Source organism: Hydra vulgaris, chromosome 01, assembly GCF_038396675.1.
Source record: "Hydra vulgaris chromosome 01, alternate assembly HydraT2T_AEP".
Taxonomy (NCBI): domain Eukaryota; kingdom Metazoa; phylum Cnidaria; class Hydrozoa; order Anthoathecata; family Hydridae; genus Hydra; species Hydra vulgaris.
In genome coordinates, this window is record NC_088920.1 from 49486324 (window position 1) to 49505000 (window position 18677).

General features: G+C 28.8%; 1 protein-coding gene across 1 annotated transcript in view; it reads right to left on the minus strand.

Annotated features, from left to right (window-relative positions):
- Nucleotides 1–18677, minus strand: part of LOC101241763 (cilia- and flagella-associated protein 44) — a 101925-nt gene that overhangs the window by 50876 nt on the left and 32372 nt on the right. Inside the window, exons 11-16 of the mRNA XM_065788459.1 lie at nucleotides 18573–18672; nucleotides 17952–18046; nucleotides 17252–17446; nucleotides 16968–17075; nucleotides 8985–9134; nucleotides 5590–5793 (exon numbers count right to left, since the gene is read on the minus strand). Coding sequence (XP_065644531.1) covers nucleotides 5590–5793; nucleotides 8985–9134; nucleotides 16968–17075; nucleotides 17252–17446; nucleotides 17952–18046; nucleotides 18573–18672 — 852 coding nt within the window. The remainder of the gene's footprint in view (nucleotides 1–5589; nucleotides 5794–8984; nucleotides 9135–16967; nucleotides 17076–17251; nucleotides 17447–17951; nucleotides 18047–18572; nucleotides 18673–18677) is intronic.

Consider the following 18677-nt stretch of genomic DNA (forward strand, 5'->3'; position numbering starts at 1 on the left):
TTATAAATTACAAGTAATTTTTGAGGATTTTTTTAAAGCAATTATTTATTTGCCAAATAGTTTGTGTTAATAATTAATTTTTTTAAAAACTGCAGTATATATATATATAAATAAGATAAAAAGTTTAAACTCTTAAAACAAATTTATGTTTAAAAATAATGTGTTTTATAATTGAATCACATTAATAAACTTAAGTAAATTGCTACTTTGGCAAAAACATAGCCGTTGCTTTCTGTATGTCTGCTCTCTGAGTATATAGGCTCTCTAGTACTCATCAATACTGAGATCTGAAAAAGGAACAACTGAAATTAAAATAGTCTCACAAAGAGCAAGCAATTCTGGTTATCTTTGCAAGTGGTACAATTCAACTGATGAAAAGTTACTTCAAAGACCACTAATATTTGTGAAAAATATATTAAAACAGTTGATGGTGAGGATGGTTTTTTATGTTTAATATTTTAAATACTTTTGGCATGACTTAAGTTTAAAGAGATCTTGACTTATTCATAGATAGAGCACAGCCTCCTAAGCAATGAGTTATGCAGTTGTTTCAGTCCTGTTAATTAACCCAAAGTTGTAACTTAGGGCTCTTTATGTGACCTTGACAATGCACACCAGTTGCATAGCTACTATTCATGAGGCAAAAGCAATAACCTATGAGTAGAGTCAAGAAGATCCAGCATTCATTGTTCTAGGCAGGAAACAATGTAACACAGGTTTACATTTATGCCAACCTAATAGATGAAGAAGGGGTTTGAGGCTGGTAAACAGAATAATTCTATTTACCCCTAAAGTCATTGCCTAGAAAGCCTTCTGCAAGACAGCAGCTGCATTTAACACATGCCTGAGATGAGCATTTTTATTGAGACATCTCTAGGCTTTACTCAGCCAAGAGCCTAAGATAGAAGAAACTTAGGTTGGACTTTATTGCTCCTAGCCATTGCCTAAAAAAAAAACCATAAAAGGCAGCAGGGCATGGGACAGGTAGCACTGAGTTAAATAATACCAGTAGCAGGATGATCATGATGACCAAGAACTTGACCTGGAGTAGTTAAAAGAAGTTACTTCCTGCAAGCAGTACTTTAAAACATTGATGAGGATACTTTGGAAATGCATAAAAGAAAACATTACTTCTAACAGAATACTAGAGATTAAGGTAAACTTAAATTTTATTGTTGGAGTCACTAGTTAGTGACTGAGCTCGCACAGCATTAAAGTAACTTTTAACGTATATACACAGTTTAATTAGTCTAATTAAACATTGTGAAGTGGTTCTATTGTTCTAATGATTAACAGTCAACTTAGAAGATTATATGAATCAGGAAAACAAGATGAAGGGAGCAAATTCCAAAGAACTGATGTTTGAGGAAAAAAACTAGATGAATAAGAATTTTTGCAGCACTTAGAAATAGTCAGAATAAAATGTTGAGAATTGAATGATGAGTAACACGATGATGAATTTTAGTAGGCACAAGAAATGCCAGCTCTTTAGAGCAGCATCCATTATAGTATTTCTAGAAAATTGAAAGAAAAGCAACATTACGAAAATCCGCTCCAGATATAGCAACAGTATTCCATATAAGGACAGATGTGAGATTTATAGAGATACAGAATAGAATCCGGAGTAAGAAAGTGAAGAGCACAATAAAGAGATGCAACCTTAGCAGATGCTAACTTTGCAATGGATTTGATGTATAGTTTCCAAGTAAGATTGGAAAAAAGAGTTAATCCAAGAAGACAAAGAGTAGATGACTAATTGAGTACACTACCGCTCATAAATATAGGAAGATCTACATTGTTGCGATAACAATCAGTTGGAAATAATGAGTTTTATCTGAATTAAAGTTCACCAGCCACTGAGAGCTCCATGCTGTAGCAGAAGTGAGATCTTTTTAAGCTAAAATGAAATCAGAAGTTTTGGCCTCTTATCAAGACAAGAATAAATGAGAGTATCATCAACGAACAATACCATCTTAGATGTGAGAATTTCTGGGAGAGTGTCATTGTAAATTAAAAAAAGTATAAGGCCAAGGATTGAACTTTTATACTACAATTGGTAAGTAAGGATTCAATAATCTTAAAGATGTTACCTGATACACTGTAAGAGGAGAGCTTATGGAGAGGGCTGGCATGCCAAACTTTATGAAAAGCTTTAGAAATGTCAAAGCAATAGCCTTAACCTCTCCAAATCTAACTAATGCATGATAAAACCTATTAGTTACTACTGTTAACAATTCAGCAGTAGAATGAAAAGATCGAAATCCATTTGATGATCAGAAAGTTATTAGATTCAGAATGAGAGCTTAAGCGTTTTCAAATTAAAAACTCAAAAATTGCTTATGATAGTAAAAAGACTAATTGGACAAAAGATAGACGAGTCAGATCGCTCTCCAGAATTTTTGAAAATAGGGATAACAGATACCACATTTCAGCAAGCTGGAAAACAAGACTCTGATAAGCACTTGTTAAATAGTTTTGAAAGTATAGATGACAGCCCTGGAAAACACTTCTGAAAGACTATAACAGGTACGTTGTCCAGACCATAAGCTGAAGAAGATTCTAAGCAGGAAATAACTTTAAATACATAAGATGGAGTGATACGAATATCAAGCAATGGATCAACTTGTTTGTTGGCTTTATCAGGTAGGATGTGATCAGCGGAACCAAAAGATGAGATTGATGAAAAGTTCTTAGCAAATAATGAAGCTATGCCTTGAGGTGAGGTAACAAAATCTGAACCATGCAAAAGAGGAGGAATAACAGATTTGCTATAAACACTGTTAAAGATTCACCAGAAGTCTCTGGAGTCTAATTTTTGAGATGAAACTCAAAATTTTGTGACCTGAGAATAGCAGTCTTTGGTGTTAGACAAAAACTTTTTACAGTTGTTTCTGGAAATAGTAAACAAACATCTGTTTTCTGGAGAATTGTTTTAGGAATAGATATAGAAGTAATGGTTACAATTGGAAATCACAGCAGCAAAATGAGAAGAAAACCATGGAGAAGTGTGAAACTTGACCTGGAATTGTCGAGAGAAAATTAAAAGGTTCCATGCCAACCTGAATTCAGTCATCTTTAAGGTAGTTATAAGAGGTACAATGATAAGGGGAATGAGATAATAGTTTTAGAGAGATCAAGCCGTGATCAAAAGCACCTAAGGGTGAATGTGGAGAACTGAGCACTGACTAGGATCAGAAACAAGACATTAGTCAAGTAGAAAAGGTAAATTATTCGGATTGTCTGGAAAGCGAATTGGAAAGTTGACTATTTGTGTTGGCGATTAGGAGAGTTAAAAGTTGTATGCCTTTACACGTACTCTAAATGGCTTGGCTCTAGAGTCACTGACTCTAGAGCCAAGCCATTTAGTGTAATGAGCATTGAAGTCACCAACAATAACGATATTGGCTGAAGGATAAAGAGAAAGGGCTTGCTCAATTTGATCAGAAATAACATAGAAAAGAGTGCAGTTTTGAGATGACAGAGAGCAACATAGAACAAAGAGAAAGGTGATTGAGTGAAGTGGTGCTAAACGAAAGCACAAAAAAGAATAGTTTTAAAATCCTAGTGACTATTGGAGTCTTTACAAATTAAAGAAAGATAACCATCAAAACTAAAATCACAAAATGAGACAGCTGAACTCAAATTAGTCTCATAAAATAGGTCTGGTGAAAATTTACTTTAAACACCATAAATATCAGTGAATGATAGATTTAAAGAAATTGGTGATGAAGATGGCTTTTTGTGTTTTATACTTTAGCCATTTTTTAATTTGGTTAACTTGAACTTGACTCAAAGTATAGATAGTACTTGGTACACTATCTGATAGTCCAAGCAACTGCCTCATTACTATTTATAAACCCTAAGCCATAACAAAGGGCTCTAAATGTGGCCTCCAAAATGCACACCAAGAGTATGAACAGGGACATCATCTATGCATAACATAGTACTGTTAGTACTCTGACATTTTACAGCTGATGGAATCAACCTCTCTAAGAGCTACCATAAAGTTTGGAAACCTGACTACCAGCCAACCTCAAAACCATAAAACTGAGTTTTAGAGCAGTACCCTCATTAGGAGATAATAGAATGAGTTGGCTAGTCATAAAAATAGAAACACAAGTAAAACTCATGCAATGAGTCAAGAAAATCCAGCATTTAACATCCTAAATTAAAACAATGTATTATAAATACGTATATGCCAGCCTAATAAATGAATGATTACTTTATGTAATACTTTCTGTTTTTTTCTTACTCTAACTTACTTAATGTTTGACATAAATTGTATATATATTTGCCATGTCTACAATAAATAACTCTGTGTTTGCTTGGACAGATTATAAGTAACGTTTAACAAAAAATCCAAAATATGTATTCTGTAAAAATACTTTTATTAATAAAAAATTGTGTAAACACAATTAAAAACACTTTAAACTATAAATATATAAAACAGATAGCCATACTGTTATAAAAATTGAACAAACACTTGGTGTATTGTAGAATACTCTATATGTGGTATAAAAAAATATTTATATGAACATTTGAGAAAGAATCTTCACTTTAAAAAATTTCTTATTTGGATTTTCTAGTTTAAACTGGAATATTCTGGAACAGTTATTTCACATAACATAACACTTTTATGAAAAAAAACTTTAAAAAGAAAACAATGTTTTACTATTCTATTAATAAATATGCTGACTCGACAATTTATACCCTGGAACAATCGATCTAAAAATTTTATAAAAAAGAACTGAAAAATTAAAATAAAGAGTTTTGACATAAAATTCAAGAAAGTGCAAATTTGGAAGAGTTATAATATAGACTTATAGAATCATATTGTTCAGATAGTTCATTACAACTTAATGAATTAAAACTTTGCAGCTGTTTTTTATAAAAGAACTTTTATTTGAGGTAATTATTTTTTACACATCTTTTTTGCCATTACCAAGAAAAAGATAATAATAATAATTGTAACTGCAAATGTAAACAAGTCATAGGCTACTAATTAATTAATTGAAGTTAAGTGTTATGTAGAAAAGAAAAATTTATAGTAAACATTATTATAGAAAGTATTGAAATTTAAAAACTATTACTTAAAGATATTAATTGTTGTTATATATTATATTATATATTATATTGCATAGATAATAATTGTTAAAACCATTTACATAAAACTGATGGACTAATAACCTGTTGTTATAACAGCACAATAGTAAAAGAGTAGTGTGTAAATGGCAATTTACGCACTACTTTTGTTTTTTATCAGTTTTCATTATTCTCAATTATCTGAATTTTTATTTGCATAAAAACTTTCAAAAATTAATAAATAATTTCATAGAACATACATAAAATGATAATTTACTTTATTTTTTAAACATTAAATTACTAAAAGTAATCTATTGTAGATTCTTGTATTAGCGATACTTTAAGATGGTACAAAAAAAGACCTCATATCTACAGTTAAAGCTTCTTTCAAAATCTTTATTACAAAATCATACTAATTACATTACAAGTTTTAATTTTTTAAAAGTAAAAACCATAAAAAGTATTTAAAAAAACTTACTACAATAATGCAAGTAAAATTTTTTTTACCAAGAATAATATGAAATGCTTGTAATCAAATCCATAGATACATCTAAGTACACTGCCTTGAGGTTGCTTCTCAGGCATGCCAATTTCTTCATTTTCGTTTTCTAAAACAGCTTCTTCTTCGACTTCTTTAGCATCCGGATTTTGTTTTTTAAAATTTTCTTTTTCAATTCGTTCTTTTTCTTTTTTAGCTTCTATTTCCAATCTCTTCAAAAATTTATAATATTTTGAAAAGCATTTAATTTTTTAAATATAATCATTTTTTTAATAACAAAAAATTTTGATATTTATTTTCAGTATACTTTTATTAATATGTTTATTTACATTTTATAATTTTAACAAGCTCACGTTTAATAAGACTTTAATAAGATTTAATGAGTAGGCCACTAATATTTAATAATAAGTCGGAAGCAATAAAGTAAAGAACAGAGTAATAGATCAAGAAAACAGCTAATGGAAGACTTAAAAAACCTGTAAAGTGTATGAGTCAAGAAAAATAAAGAAGAGAAAAAAATTCTAACCATTGATTTTGATTTTGCGGAAAAAATAGATGAATAAACGTAAGAAACAATTTAAAATTAAAAGAAACAAATTAAGAATGTAGCTTTGCTGCATGACAAGTCACGCAAGATCATGCCTTGTGCAAGTAACCATGATACTTTTAGAAAAGAGAAAGAGATAACTTTAAAGGAATAGTACTCAACAAGACTCAAGCCTTCAGCAAAAGCAGCAACAAAATTATGCAGTAGTGGTGTAGTGGTAGAGCGCTCGCTTTGTAAACCAGAAGCTCTAAATTTGATACCCACCACGCCCCTGGTAACACCACACTCAAATTGTTGCACTGTCCAGCAGCCTTGTTCATCAAGGTTTGTGATTTAGGTTTAAGAGAGGGTTGTAACCACATTTAAAAAATAATAATAAATTAACCACCTCAAATGAAATAGCTAATATCTTTTATAAAAAAAACAAAACAAACAGTAAACATTAAATGGCCTTCATGGTCAAAAAAACGGAGCAAAATCTTAACATGATAATTATTTTTATCCAGTACAGTTACAATAACATAACAAACATTAATAGTTAATACCCAGTCCTATTTAGATAGCTGGCCACATAGCTAGCTAAGACATTTATAATGAAAGGAATTACTTATGCTATAAAAACTAAAGTGCAAAACTAGATGTGCATTTTGGTGTAACACACAAGGAACTACGTGATTGTTTATTGTGTTTAAAATATACAAAAAGCTACATAATTGTGTTTAAATACACAAGAAGTTACATAATTGCGTACATTGTTACAATATACACAAAACTACTAAACTGAGTACTGTATTACAATACACAAAAAGAATTTACAAATAAAGAAGCAACATCTGGTGCATCAAGTAGTAATGGTTTTTATGCTAAACCCAACACCGTTATTTCAGTATTAATTTCAAACATTTTTGAAATTTAACATTGTTTAGAATCAAGCACACAATGTAGTTAAATATGATTGCTTCCTTCAGGAGATTTGAACCAAACAAAATATACATTTAAACGTGCAGGATGGCCAGACAACTTTTGATTTCATTATCCCTTATTTTTCCCCGACTAATCTGAAATTTTCCTTAATTTAAACTTACCGATATGAATTTAATAAATGTAGCAATAAAAAGACAACAAATAAAACTTACTTAACTTTACCCAAATAAAAAAAGTTTTCTTAAAAATTGTTTGCTTTACATTAAACATTTTTAAACAAAAAAATGAAATAAAATATGATAATAAATTATTCATTAAAATTCCCTGACTTTTCCATGACTTCTACAAAATTTGATTTATTACCTAACTTTTTCACATAGTTTAGAATTTCCCTGAGTTTTCCAGGTTTTCCAAGTTGCTGGCCACCCTGAAACGGCTATTTCATTTAAAACATTTCATAAAATAAAAAATTTCATTTTTAAAACACTAAAAATCTAACACACAGTATGACTATTTTCTTCAAATATTATGCTCTAACATACAACATTTTTTGAATGTTCACATCAACTATGAAACTGAACAAGCAAACAAAAAAGAAACACTCATACCAGATTTCATAAGAATGGATTAAAGGATTGAATATAATCCAAATTGTTTTAAAAAAACCTTTGTTTTTTTATTTTTATGTTTTAAATTATAATAAAAACTAAAAAAATACATTAAATTACATTTTAAGAAAAAAAAAATTTAAAAAGACATACTTTTTTGAAATGACAACCTGGTATATAACAGAGTAAATGAATTTAAAAATTACATATAACATCATTAATGATAAATCTTATATGAACTAGTGTGTAGTATGGAGTGTTATATAACTTATATTTAGACAATCTAGCAAAGACTGGTAAGCGTAAAGAAATAGAGTACACATCTTTCAAGGTACAAATCTTCTCTCACATTCAGCAGACTCTGATGTTTGATGTCTTCTGATGTTTTAACATTTAGCTCAAAAGACATTCACATCAGCATTTTTTTTTATCTATTTTATTTATTATTAAATAGCAAATAGCTTTTTAAAAAAAGGTATTAAATTTTATAGTAATCTTTAGCCACACTATTTATGACCAATATCCTGCTAGACTGGTCAAGCAGGGAAAACAATGGGAAAATATCCTGAAAAAGGGAGCTCATTTATTTAGAATTCTATAAAAAGTTTTTATATTTTTCTTGTTTATTTTTACTTCTGACTTAAAATTATACACTCTGCAAAACCTAATAAATAAATATTAAAGAATTTAAAAAGAAATTTAATTATTTCCTGCTTCACAAAAGTAATCAATTCCCGCAACGCTAAATCCAAGAAAACTTAAACAACAAAATAAAAACAAAAACAAAGAATAATAGTACATCTTTACTAACAGTTAGCATCGATGCAAATATGAAACAATAAATAAATCAAGTGCATTTTTGCAATAGTGTTTGTTGGAAAATAATTCTCAAATATAGTTTTGAAAGTGTCTAATGTTTACACTGTGTTTCCCATATTTTTTTATAATGATAAAATCATGAGGTAGCACACTCCAATTCCTTGTAATGAGGTTCAAAAGTTATGTTTAGACCTGAGGATCATTCTGAAAGCTGTAGGATTTATGATACTAATTGATCTGTAGACCAAACTATATTATAAATAATCTTAAAAATAAACTTGTTAATGTTTAGCTGTTTATGAACTAAATGTGCATAACAGCAAAAATAATAGAAAACAAAAAAATTTAATTTTTTCCAACACACACTAATGCTTATTCTTTCCAATATATACTAATAATATAAGTTGGTTCTAATGAGTTGCTTGTCTGCAACTTCTGTAATGTTGATAGATATTTGCTGTATCTGTTTAGTTAATTATACATTCCATATTTGTAAAATGCTTACCAAAATGTCAGCTTTAACACTTTCAAAATGAAATTCATTAATAAGCATATACTTCAATGAAATTTCGTAAGTAACAGATGTATCATTTTTTCTGTCTGGTTCAGCTAACTCCAAAACTGTTCCATTTCGACAGGCAACAAGAAGTTTGTTCTATATATATATATATATATATATATATATATATATATATATATATATATATATATATATATATATATATATATATATATATATATATATATATATATATATTTATATATATTTATATATATATATTTATATATATATATTTATATATATATATTTATATATATTTATATATATATATTTATATATATATGTATATATATGTATGTACATGTATATATATATATGTATATATATATATATATATATATATATATATATATATATATATATATATATATATATCTATATATATATATATATATGTATATGTATATGTATATGTATATGTGTGTATATATATATATATATATATATATATATATATATATATATATATATATATATATATTAGGGTGATGCAAAATTTGTAGGTTCAAAACTTTAGTTGTCCTCAAGCTTGCCCTTGTTCTATATGACAATAGTAGTTATTGGGCAAAATTTGAATCAAATCGGATGATATTTAGGGGTTGCCATGTTATGTCATATTTTGGTATAAGGTTACAAAAAGTAAAAAAAATATTTTTTATTTTTACATTTTTTATATTATATTACTGAATTATTTATTATCAATTTCTTATTGATAATAAATACTAAATACTATTACTAGGCAATAATAAATCAATCATCTTCATCATTCAACAGTCATCTTCATCAGGGTAGACTTTGATGCAACTGGAAATTCCTTCCGGTGAAGATCAACCAATCTAAGAAGAAACTGCTTTTGGTTTTCATCTTTCGTAACGCTTGAGTTAAAGGATGTTATAAGTGCTATGCCTCGTTCCGCGCAATCGTTGACGACTTTCATTTGACGAACCTTGTGCTTCATTTCAAGATATGTTGAATCCATATCCCACTCTGAAGATTCTTTCATTAAAAATGATTCAGCTTTTTCTTTTCCATTTTTCAAAATTAGATCGAAAAGTTCTGCGGTGCGTTGTGTGACGAAGGAAGACAATGGGCTGTGACAATCGAATGTGGCAGCATCAAGTCTTTTGAGAGATTTCTGCCTTGGCTGTTGTTTCAGGTTGTTTGCCATGTCTATCTTGGTGTTGTTGTCGACATGGGAATCGAAGAAAGCCAATCCTATTAGATGTTCAGAAAAATACCAGAGGTGGCGATGCAAAACTTTTGCTGCATTAACTGCAATTGTACGATTTGGATATTCTTGAATCCGTTGAAGAAGCTTGGCATCATTGAATGGTGCTCGTTCAGCTAACGGAGCTTCATTCCAAAACTGTCCGTATACAAATGCCACAAAAAGACTTATATCTGTTATTCCTTTCTTTTCCTTTGCAGTAATAACAAATTGATCCTGAAACAAATATATCTTTATACAATATATAGCTTTTGCCATCCAACGTGCATTGTGTGTTGCACCTGGAGCCCGAAACTTCACTTTGAACTCCGATGTTGTAGTTGATCCTCCAAGGAAAATAAGGCACAAATTCAAGAGTTCTAAGTAATCATCCCTGGGTTGTTGACCTTTAATTGCTTCACTATAATATACTACCATTTCTTCGCGAAGTTTGAGAAAAAAATCGCAGTTGTAAAATTCTTTATTCCCTATAGTGAACACCTCCTTGTTGATTGCTGGCCATTGTTTCTGGAAACGGTTAAAAATTCCAACTTCAGGTCCTCCACTGGTTCCCAATGCAGTCGTGAAAATGGTGGAAAGCATGACTTCAAACATATGGTGCCTGCATGCTATCCATATAAGATTACGGTCAAGATTCTGCTCCATTATTGTGCAGGCACCATTGTTCAACCCAGTGTTAGATGAAGTAGTGTCAAAAACCAGTCCCCGAACAAATTCTTTCAATTTCCAGTCTTTAAGAGCCTTCATGCAAGCATCAGCCTGTTGCTCACCTGTACCTAGATCAATCTTTGGAACGCCCAGCAATTTTTCCACCCCACCACCAGTCACAAGGATGGCAATTCTATCCACTTTTTTTTGACCACCAGTGATATCAGGTAAGAGCTTTCCATCCCAATGCAGAAGAAGTGGATCATCAGGAGAGAAATCAACCTTGTCAGCTGTAGTCACCGCTTCACAAACAGATCGCCTTTTTCTGCGGATTGTGCTGTACGACAATGATAAATCTTTTACCGAGTGACCAAGAGCCTGAGACACTGTTCCAACCACGAAGAGTGCACGGTGATCAGAAATATTAACACGATCAAGAGATGATACAACATTATTTGTTAGAACTTTCATCTTCTTTTTCGTTGAACCACTTGTGCTCAGTGTGCTGGAAGCGGAAGGAGTCTGATATTCATCATCATCCGAGGAACTAGAGCTACTTTCACTCACAATGTCAACTGCTGATGAAGAAGAAATGAGTTCTGTTTTTTCCATCAGTTCCGCTTGACTTCTTTGACGCCTCAATTCCATTTTAGTTTCTCGGACTCGTTTCCGTGCCTCCCTAGCTGTTAAATTCCGATCAATTCCTGCCATACTACAACTTAATGGATCTTCTTGCTGCTGACGTAAAAATGCTTTATCTTCATCGTTTTTCATAACTTCTGATGCATTCTTGGTTGAAATATCAAAAAGTTCTTCAAGGTCAGCGTGGAAAATTCCTTCTTTCATTTGACAGCTGTCCAATTTTGATCCTCGGTGTTTTTTCAGCAGCAGATATTCGTCATAAAGTTTTTTTAACTTTCTTTCCGCATTGTCAATTCTTTGAGTTGGAATTTTTCCTCTCTCCCATATAACAAGAACTGCTTCAATTGTTGCCCAAATACTTTTTTTCACTTCTTGTTTCTCTTCTATATGATGGAAGAGCAACCTCCGAAGAACATCCCCTCTTGAAGGAAGTCTGGCAGTCGACAGAGTTTGTGTAGGTTTACCAACAAGCCACACCTCAGCAGAAGATCTAGTGGTTGCCATATTATCAATTTCTAAATTATAAATAAATAAACAATGAAAAAACAAATTTGCGAAATTTGAGAAAATCACAAAATTTTACCAATGGTTAATTCATCTTATAAAACATGGCAACCCCTAAAATTGCTTCTTTTAGTCTAATTTTTGGTACACATGATCTTAGGTGATAAAGGAACACAGGCAACCTTGAGGAGAATGTTTTTTGTGACATTTTTTTTTTCTATTACAATCTGAATCACCCTAATATATATATATATATATATATATATATATATATATATATATATATATATATATATATATATATATATATATATATATATATATATATATATATATATATATATACTAGGGTTAAGACTTTTTTGCGACTTTATTTTACTGGGTCATAATTCATTGAATATTTGTACAAAAGTAATGAAAAAAACATTAATTCAATTTTCATGTTGAAAAAGGTCACCTACAAATCAAAAATTTGAACTTACCATATATGCGTATAGATAGCATTTCAAACAATTTTATGATCCTTATTTTTTCATTCTAAATTTTTTAATTAGAAAGTTATTATGTAGTTTTAAGCATTTAACTTTTATTGTTACATCATAACACTATAAATTACAAATAAATATAAAATCACAAACTTAAATAACAATTCAACAAGTATGAAAAGCTACTGTATGTATCGAAAAAATGTTGTGTAGCATTCAACTTAATTAAAGCGTAATATACAATTCTTATGCTATGTTAGACAAAATAAATCTAAGCTGGAGGTTCTCTTTCATTTTATAGATGTCAAAAAGATCTTGATGATATTTGATTGTTCGTTCTGCACTCTTTCAAAACTTTTTCACTAAGTTTAACACTTTTTTGTTACCATGCTGCTACATAGTTTTTGATAATCATCTGCATTGTGCATTTGGTCAGAAAATTAATGGTTGGTCCATTTTTAAGAGGTAAATCTACAAATGTCGAGTAGTGAGTCTCTTCTCTCTGGTAGAAGAATAAATTCTAAAAGAGCTAGTATTGCTTGAGAATTCCATTTTACATTTTTAATTTAGGTATTTTCTGAATCTTCACTTCAAGAAATACTCCAGGTTCTATTAAAAAGCAGAATACCCGAGTTAAATAAAATAGAAACTTCATTTCATCATGCCATCCTGCTGTTTCGGTAATCACTTCTTTACCATTCTTGAAATTCTTCCTGAATTGTTTATAGCCCTTTACAAGCTCCAGGATAAACGGATATTTGATATTGGGCAACATATTGTTTCCTCCAAGTTCTTCATCCATAACTACGCAAAGGGCTCATCAGGAAACATAATTTGAACATCTAAATATTAAACATCTAATATTAAACATCTACTACGCCATGAAAAAATGATAAAAATGATGTTCATCATTTTTACAACCAATGAATTGAGGTTCTTCCAGTTTCTTTTCAGTAAAATGCCTTTGTAACTGACTGACAATCCCATTCCTTTTTCCAGTGTTCACATTTCTAGTGTCCTTTACAATCATTTTTATACTCTTTCATAACTTGTATTCATCAAAAATAGCTGTTAAACCTTAACAACAGTATCTGCTTTTCTGTCTAGTAGATTTAGTGCTTGTAATTTAACTTCTCTTTGTTTATTCTTCAATATTAACAATCGATATTCTTGGTGATTAATATGTTTATGACCAAAGTAGAGTGACCAGCTTTCTAAATGTAGTCTTTTCTTCATTTTTTTTTTTAAGTTTAACGGCTTCTTTAATAGTTGATCTAAATATACCAAACTGTGAAGGTGTCTGAACGTTGATCTCATCTTGAGAAAAAAAGTACCAGCAAGAACTACAGCAAAACCAAAACTGTTACAGTTTTGGTTTTGCTGTAGTTCTTGCTGGTACTGTTAGACTTTGGTTTACTAACTTAAATTTTTTTCGCTTCTTAATTCAATTTTCGCTTTTTTTTTTCTTTTTTTTTTTCTGTGTTATTCTTATAAACTCCTGAAAATGAAATAGTGGACTGTTCTTCTGAATCTTCAGACTCTTGATATTTTGCATCAGACTCGAATTTAGAAGTTGACATTGTTGCTGTTGCCTTTATTGTTGAAGTAGGCTTCAAGGACATATTTCTTCTTTTGGATGGATGGATAGTTTTTAAACTAGCAGCCTTCCCAGTTGTATAACTAACCTATCCTTTGCTTTCAATCTAAAGATGATACAATTTTTTATCCTCACTGCAGAACTATTCATCATCTTTTTTGTGATGTCAAAAACTTCATTCAATGGATTATATTTTCTTTGTTTTACACAATTTTCTTTTTTTTATTCTGATTCACTCCCAACAACGCTGTAAGCAACCACTATTAAGTTGGGAGTTACTAGAAAAAAAGAATAGAGTTTTAGAGCAAGGAAACAGTCCGCAGAAGACTTAAAAAGTTGAAGGTTGTATGAGTCAAGAAAACATGAAGATAGGAGTGAGTTCCAAAGACTTAAGGTGTGGAAAAAAAACTAGACAAATAAACATTTTTAAAGCATGCAGGGACAGATACAGTAAAAGAATGAGACTTTGATAAATGATGAGTCAACCGAGAATGAGTTTTAGTTGATGGAACTTGAGATGATAGCTCCTTTGAGCAGCGACCATAATAGTATCTGTAGAAAAGAGAAAGAGTTGCAGCTTTACTACGATGTGAAAGAGGCTCAAGCTTAGCAGATATACCGGGTCCAACTACATTTACAATGCATTTTTGGATTTTTGGATTTTTTTTTTTCATTCGTCCCTGTATGGAATACAACAGTATTCCATACAGGGACGAATAAGAGATTTGTAGAAGTAGAGAATGGAATCAGGAGAGAGAAAATGGCGAGCACAATAAAGAGAAGCAACATTAGCTGATGTTAATTTAGCAACCAATTGTTTATATGGCTTCCATGAAAGTTCAGTAGTAAACAATAATGAGAGGGTTGCCATTCATTAATATAGGAATGTCGATAGTTGATAGTACTGCGATAGTTGTTTGCAGTAAATAGATGAGTTTTGTAGGAGTTAAAGTTTACAAGCCACTGTGAGGCCCAACAAATTGGATTTTTAGTGGTATCCTGCTTCTTTTTTTTGTAATTGTTCTTCTATTGGAATAGTTCTTCTGTTCCAATGTGACTCATAAAATCATACAAGATTCTTTATCCAGATCATCTTGTTTCAGTAGTGAAAGCTTTTCTTATAGGACATTATGATTGAAGATAATACTTTAATATATTTCCAAAAGTAATAACAAATATAAAAGCTACTTCTAAATTATTTGATTGCCATCTGGCGAATTCAGATTCATATACAATTATTACCGTTGCTCAATCAGGCAGCTTTTATAGTCAAAATCTTGCTAATTTCCATAAACTTTGAGATGCCTCCAGAAAATTCTAGAAGGTTTAGAAAATTCTAGAATGTTCCATAAGGTTTAAGAAAATTCTAGGCTTTAAAAAGTCATAATGCTACTGCAATGCAGTAATGTAGTATTTGCAATGCAAATAATACTTACTGCCTGCAAATACTACTTATATACCATCTTAAAAATTTTGTGTTGTGGGTAACTTTTTTTGAAAATTAATCAGAATAAAACCCATTTTCATTACTTTTGAGCAAAAGTTCATCAATTTATGACAGAAAATTATTATGTATATATATATATATATATATATATATATATGTATATATATATATATATATATATATATATATATATATATATATATATATATATATATATATATATATATATATATATATATATATATATATATATATATATATATATATATATTGCTGTTGTATGATTTAGTATTAAAAATACTAAACTCTTGATTGTTGTAGAGTGCTCAATATTTAAGAAAATGTATATTTTTTCAAAATCAGAGCGTTTTATAATTATAATTAAATTTAAAAAATACAACTTTTAATGGAACTTAAGTTTTCATGCCTATCGGCAATCATCAGCCATGAAGTACTTCATGGCTGACGATTGCCGATAGGCATGAAACTTTAAGTTCCATTAAAAGTTGTTTTTCTAAAATTTAATTATAATTATATATATATATATATATATATATATATATATATATATATATATATATATATATATATATATATATATATATATATATATATATATATATATATGTATATGTATATATATATACAGGGTGCAGAAAAAGTTCCCGTACAAATATATAAACAGCAAAAACAGCAAAAGTTCCTGTACAAGACGAGAAACAAATTACACTTTAATTCAAAACAAAATAATACTACAAAATACTACAAGAATGCGAAGGAATACAAAAGAATACTAAAAACACACTTCATATTGAAAAAAAACACCATATAGATAATTTTTCTTTTGTACGGGAACTTTTTCCGCACCCTGTATGTATACATATATATGTATATATATATATATATACATATATATATATATATATATATATATATATATATATATATATATATATATATATATACACATATATATATATATATACATATATATATATATATATATATATATATATATATATATATATATATATATATATATATATATATACATATATATATATATATATAAATATATACATATACATATATATATATATATACATATATATATATATATAAATATATATATATACATATATATATATATATATACATATATATATGTATATATATATATATATATATATATATATATATATATATATATATGTATATATATATATATATATATATATACATATATATATACATATATATATTTATATATATATGTATATATATATATATATATATGTGTGTGTGTGTGCGTGCGTACGTGTGAACAATAAAAATAGTATAAAAAAATATTAATAATAAAATAAAAAATGTTTACTATATAAATAGACCACTGAAGGGAAACTACACAATCCCCAACATTCACAAATCCTATACTTTCTAGAGTTAATCCAACACTGAAGAAAAAAATTGTTCTTTCTTCGCTCTAAATAAAAAGTTAAATTCCAACAAAAATCAAAAATTCAAAACAATTCTTCATATAAACATTCTTATTATATCCTAGTCTCTTTTGCATTGATAAAAATAAAAAAGACTTTGATACTGTCTCTTATTAAACTGACAAACTGTGAGCTAAATCAAACAATTTTTAAAATGACGAACCCCAGTAGCTAACAACTTTCCTTGGTTATGCATAGATATACATGTAACTTTTTTGGAGTGTGGTTTGATAGCTTGCTTTAAATTAAATGAATAATCAGACAACTTATGATGTTTGTTTGAGTTTTTAATTATACTTAGCCAGCGAACCACACCATCGCTAAAGCCCACAAGAAATGATGAAGACTCCTTATTAACCTAGTAAAAAAAACTTTTAAGTTATTGACTAAATGTAAATTTTGTTTAAAAAGTTAAAAATAAAAAAACTAATTATTAACATATTATACAAAATTATTATTATAATAATTATTAACATGTTATACAAAAAAAACACACATTAAAAAAAAAAGGTAGAACTAACCTTAAGGGTATACCACATATCCTACCGCTAGGGTATATCATATATTGGACACCTTAAGGTAGAAAATTACACCCTTTAAGGTAGACATTATACCCTTAAGTTAGCAAATTACACCACTATGACCATTTTTTTATATAATTTTTTAGCCTTGAAGGTGGAATTTTTTACCTTAAAGGGGTAAAATATGATATATAACCGAATGGTAGAAATTTAAACATTTTTTTTAGTGTGTAGTTTCAACCTCATGCAAAAATAGTTATTAAAAATCTCTATCAATTATTTTTGCAGATAATGAATATAAAAATAAATGTTAAGATATTAAGATTTTTTATATTAAAATACCGATTGAGGTATCCACAATGCAGAACAACCAGCTGCATTAAACTTCTGATCACACAGTGTTTGCTTTGACTCACAATCATGCAAGCGTACGCTACCTTTAATAATATTATTAGTTATTATTAACAGTTTATTTATAAAAATAATAATAACTAATAGCTAATAAATTAACTGATAAATTAAATTACTGAATTGTTCTTAAATACATAATTATAATAATTAACATATTTATACATAAGTATACATAATTATAGATGTTCTCAAATATAAAATGTTCTCATATATAAGTGCATTCTTGTCAGTAAGTAGTTGTAAAAGTGATTGCATTATATGCATTAATTTTAGATGTATTTACGTATGTGTTTGCATTAATTTTACATGTATTTACATTTATTAATTATATCAACTATTCATTATCAATATTTGCATAAAACAGTCTATTCTTAAACATATTTAGCTAATTATGTGTAGATATAGAGCTAGTTATGCAGGGTTTTTTTCTTTTAAAAAAAAATTAAAATAATAAATCAGGAAAACCTCATTTTTATTAGTCAATTAATTTTTATCATAATAAGTCAATCAATTTTTATTATTCAAGTAAATTTCCATTAAAATGTTTTTTACCATCATCACCAGTTGTTACAATGCAGTGTGCATTTGGACACATTGCTAATGCATTTATTTTACCAGAATGATAAGAAAATATTTTCAAAGGAGCTTGACTCTAAA